This window comes from Poecilia formosa, unplaced genomic scaffold (genome assembly GCF_000485575.1).
Source record: "Poecilia formosa unplaced genomic scaffold, Poecilia_formosa-5.1.2 Scaffold118, whole genome shotgun sequence".
Taxonomy (NCBI): Eukaryota; Metazoa; Chordata; class Actinopteri; order Cyprinodontiformes; family Poeciliidae; genus Poecilia; species Poecilia formosa.
This window is the reverse complement of record NW_006800057.1, coordinates 1443001-1448018: the sequence shown is the minus strand read 5'-3', so window position 1 is coordinate 1448018 and position 5018 is coordinate 1443001. Positions and strand designations below refer to the sequence as shown.

General features: G+C 39.8%; 1 protein-coding gene across 3 annotated transcripts in view; it reads right to left on the bottom strand.

Annotated features, from left to right (window-relative positions):
• The window catches only part of LOC103143946 (kinesin-1 heavy chain), an 18391-nt gene extending 15489 nt beyond the window's left edge, over positions 1-2902 (bottom strand). Inside the window, exons 1-3 of one of the 3 annotated variants that reach the window (XM_016675625.1) lie at positions 2461-2902; positions 225-312; positions 71-144 (exon numbers count right to left, since the gene is read on the bottom strand). In XM_016675625.1, the coding sequence (XP_016531111.1) occupies positions 71-144; positions 225-312; positions 2461-2586 (288 nt within the window). In that variant the 5' untranslated portion in view covers positions 2587-2902. The remainder of the gene's footprint in view (positions 1-70; positions 145-224; positions 313-2460) is intronic. The other 2 variants (XM_016675623.1, XM_016675624.1) reach the window with 2 other exon arrangements.
• Between the last annotated feature and the right edge of the window lie 2116 nt (positions 2903-5018).

The following is a 5018-nucleotide window of genomic DNA, read 5'->3' as shown; positions in this document are numbered from 1 at the left end:
GAAAAGCAAAAACAGAAGAAAAAGGCAACTACTGTTTTACAGCTTTGTATGCAACAGCCCTTTGCATTACCTCCATTGTGTGTGTTTTTCCAGACGAAGTCTGCCCATAAGCAAATATTGTTCCGTTATATCCCTCCAGAACATCTGCAGAGTTTAGAAAACCCTGTGAGCACCGACTTTGAACTTGCAAGACTTTATTGTGTTGAACTAATATCAAGGCTTACCTTTTACGATCTTCAGAGCCACAGCGTTGTAGAACTGCACCTGAGTGGTGTTGGACTGGAACACGCGGTCAAAGTGGTACGGCTTCCCCTGGTAGCCACAAAGAGAGGATGAAGTACTTCCACTTTGTAAGACAGAGGGGGCCAGCATGTGAAGTCATTGCATGTAAACCAGTCACATCAGCAAGAGGAACTCTTGTTTCAAATCCTGAACCTTCATGCTACAAAGCAACAATGTCAATCACTGTACAACCTCCCAAAATAACACACTTTCACCTTTTTTTAATCTAAGAGGCATTTGGATTTTGAGCCAACCTTCAGAACCAGCTTTCAACTTACCTTTACAATTACAATTAACTTGGTGTTTTTGGGTGTGTCTCTTAACAGCTTTACAAACATTCATTCTTCTTTGAAAAACAGCTGAAGCTCAGTCAGACTGGATGGAGAGTTTCTGTGAACATCAGTTATTTTAGCTTGTTTTGCTCCTCGTCTCAAACTAAGATGAAATAATTTTGGTTTTCAAAAGACCAAACTGCACGACGCCTGTTGACGTTCACCATATATAATATAATGACTGTGAAGGTAGAGGTAAAACAATTAGAGGCTATCTCTGCTGTCAGTCAAACTCAGTCCACAAGTTAAAACACAAGCTAACCTGTCCTTGTGGTACTATTTGAATTTACCTTGCCTGTGAAAAGTGTTGACCCCCATGGACGTTTTACTCTTTTTATTGCTTTTACAAATAAACCAAAATTGAACAATATTTTTTTGACAAAACATTTTTACAAAAAACCCCTTTAATGTCAAACTGGCCAATTTTTGCTTGTAGTCCCACAATGGGTGGAATGGAAATCACCTGAATGCAGGAAGGTCCATTCACTGGTCTCTTGGTATTCCTGGCTGAATACCATGAAAATGAAAGGACATTCCAAGAAAATCAGAGAAAAAGTTATTAAAAAGTAGAAATCAAGCTGCTGTCCTCTTCACAGACTGGCTGTGAAGAAGGACACTAAAGAGAGAGGACATCAGGTTACCATGACTACACTGAAGGAAACACAAGCTTATTCAGCTGAGAAGGGAGAAAACAACTGTTGGTTCTTGACCAGTCAAAGGTTTTTTGGAGAGTGGCAACGAGAAAGGAACTGTTGAAGAAAAGTCATTTCAAGTGCAGACTAGAGTTTGCCAAGAGGCACGTGGGAAAAATCCATGGTCGAGTGGAAGAAAGTTTTTTCATGTGATGAGACCAAAATGGAGCTTTTTGTCAGTTCAGACAAGATGCTATGAATTACGGACACCAGAACACTGCACATTGCCACAAACACACCACAAGCACGGTGGTGGGAGCATCAGCCTGTGGGAATCCCCATGCTAAACTTTGCAAAGTTTGAACACTTTTAAATGGAAGAATGGAGAAAAATTACAAACAGCCTGGCAGATCCACACAGACTCTGTGTTGTGATTGCAGCCAAAGTTACATCAACTAAATACTGACTTGAAAGGGGAGAATATTTATGCAGTCACTTATTTTATGTTAAATATTTATGCTTGACATTATGTTGTAGAAATCAGTTTTCAATTTGATATTTAAAGGATTTTTTTTTGTTAATGTTGCATTTTGTTGCTCATGACTGACTTGTAAAAGCAATAAAAATTGAACCACTGGGTGTGATGTGGTGGCGCAGGGGTTAAACACAACCCACATATGGAGGCCTTAGTCCTTGATGCAGCCGTCACAGGTTCGATTTCCGGCCTGACGACCTTTGCTACATGACTTCCCCCTTCTCTCATTACCCACTTTCCTCTCAATTAACTATTAAATAAAGGCCACTAGAGCCTTTATTTGATAAAGGCTCTAGACAGTACCTACCTACTAGACCGTAGGTAGACAGTACCTACAGTAGTTAACAGGCTGAACTAAAACATTTCTGTAATGAAGAGTGGGTCAAAATACTTCTACAACAATGGAAAACACTACAGTGTCTGTTGTTTGAGTCTAATTCTTCATCATCCCTTAAAACGCTTTTGTCTGAACAACTGGTGATGATTGTTTAGAAATAAAATAAATTTCCCTTCATTCTTCATGGCTTCATTCAATGACATGTAAAGTAATTTTTGTTAAAAACAGTTTTTAGAAATTCAGACTAATAACAACGCCAACGGATACCATGTCTAATCCCAAAGTAGGCCGGGTTTTGATCACAGAAAGACAACTCCGTTCTTCAGTTCTGCACTCACTCACCGCAATCTGCACGCAGTCGTCTCCAATAAATTTGGGGATGTACTTGTCCCCCCGGGCCACCTCGGCGCTGTTCAGCGGCCTGAAGCGGCACACCACCTTGATGCTGCACTCTCCGGGGTCCGCCATGTCCGCTGCAGTAGATGGAGCGCCACAGGACCTGAAACAGAGCCGCTGCTCAGCCGCTGCTCAGCTGAAGAGACAGGCTGAGACTCCCTGATGCTTGCGGCAAGGAAAACACAGAGTTCCAGCAGCTGGTACTCAACCACTCAGCTGAGGCGAAAAGGAACACATTAGTCCTGAATATTAAGGATAAAATCCCAACCCCAAAAACATAGGGATGTGTCAGCAAATAGAGAGTCTTGAAAAAGATTAGATCAGAGCTCTAAAATAAATTGTAAAATGAAAAGAAGTGTCTGGATGTCACTGACTTTGTTATAAAAGAGTCCAGCTGTTAGAGGGCAGAACCAAAGACAGAGCACATGTCCTTCTGTGCAAAGAACAATCACATGGCTCTTCAGGCTGTGTGAAGCTAAAGTAAAAAGGGTTGATAATAGAAGTTATTTTTGGTCTTTCATCTGTTATATCCCCTTTGGCCTCTTTTTCAGCCTTGCCATGCTTCTATAAAATAACAAGATAATCTCAAAGTGCATCAAAAGCATCATAAAAGCAACAAAAAAGAAATTGGCATGAATTTTTAGAGCACAATTGCTGTTTGGAGGTTGTGGACTAACAGGCGTAACAGCAGAGGTCCGATCCCTGACTCCAACATCGGCCAGACTGAGATTTAAAGAGGAGCAGCAAAAGTGATGAGGTGGATTAGCATCACTTGTCAACAACCCATGGTGTCATCCAGGATGTGTTGCTGTGGAATATCTTTTCTGCTAACCTGATGTTGAGCTGTTAGCATGTCAGGATCGTCACGAGACCGTCATACACCAACAGTCTTCTGTTAAAGTGTAAAATGACATCAAATATAAATCAATGCATGATAAAGAATACAGCAGCGTATATCAATGTACTACTAACATCAGTAATATATGGAACAAATAACAAAAGAAGTCAACAGTCAGGTACGAGTCCCACTGCCTTCTCTTGTATTCAAACATAAACTGCTGTAGGAACAAAGGAGTGTTTGTACCTGTTACTTCCAGATTTATTGCAAGTCTGACTGCTACTGGAGATCCTTCCTCCCCTCAGCATCACCATCCATAATGACTCTTTGAAGAACCTTGGATGATATGAATTAGGATAACATTTTAACATCTATTGGGATAAATAAAGTAATTTTGAATTGAGTTGAAATCCCAGGAGTTCTGCACTTGAGTTCTTGTGACGGAACAAGATCAGAAGGAACTTCTTTCTTCCCACTTTGGGTAAAAGAACACATTTTGCTCCTCTTGTAGAGCAGTGGTCTCCAACTCCAGCCCTCAGCTACTGCCCTGCAACTTTTAGATACACACACCTGTGAAGGACAGCTAAGGTTTCCTTTTACGCTGTGGATGATTGTTTTCTGCATAAGCTGAACTTTGGTCAAACTGTGTTGACATCTCGGTGCATTTCAAACAATTGGTAGAGATACATTTTTTAATACATGTAGCTGGAGAAAAAGTCATAATATTAACCCAAAGTACGATACTAGTAGTATAACAGTGGCACGAGTTAGGATTAAAGTTTTTATCACAAGGGATTTCCTTTAGCCAACACAATGAGAGGTCAAAGCAGAAGGCCCTTTGTACTTTGACACCAACTTTAACTTTAATCCATACATCACGTGGAGTTAAAGGACTTAAATGTCCATACAACAACAAAAAAGAGCTACAATCCGAAAACTGAATACATTCAGCATGGCTACCTGTAGGACCATGCTTTTGTTGGAAAACGAGGTGGTAGATGTGAAACACTGAGGACCTCTAGTGGCTGAACAGAGGGACTTTTGCACAACACACAAACAAGTAATTTGACAGAGCAAGAAAAATTCTCCACAAAGTCACAAAAAGTGTAATAAAACTCAAAGTTTCTAGTTTTGTTGACAAAAGAAAGCAGACAAAAGTAAGCAAATAAATTCAGCGACGTTTATTAATCTCTAGAAAATATCTTAACACTCTCTTTGGGATACAAAACATTCAGCTGCCACAGCTGCATGTTGAATGTACAGTAAAAACAGAGGAAATGTTACAGTCAGATTATCACTTAATCTGATTCAGATTCCACCATTTTAAAAGAAGCACAAAAATCTGGTGCTGGGAAACTAAACAGATGCTTACTGATGGCACTAACTGGAGCAACTGATGCATTTATAAAGTCAAACTATTGATTAGACACATTGGGGTCAGCCAGTAAATATAAACCTACACGCAATGATGGACATGTAAAACTGGTAATGCAGACCAATGTGGCACAGGGCTATCAAGGCCAAATAAAGAATAAAATGAATAAATCAAAATCTTTTTGACCTCTGAATTGTAACATCAGCTTGGGACACATTGGTAAAGGCTGCAATTTAATTTAACTGGAATATTTTATAAAAAAAAATATACAACTCTAGACTTATCAATATA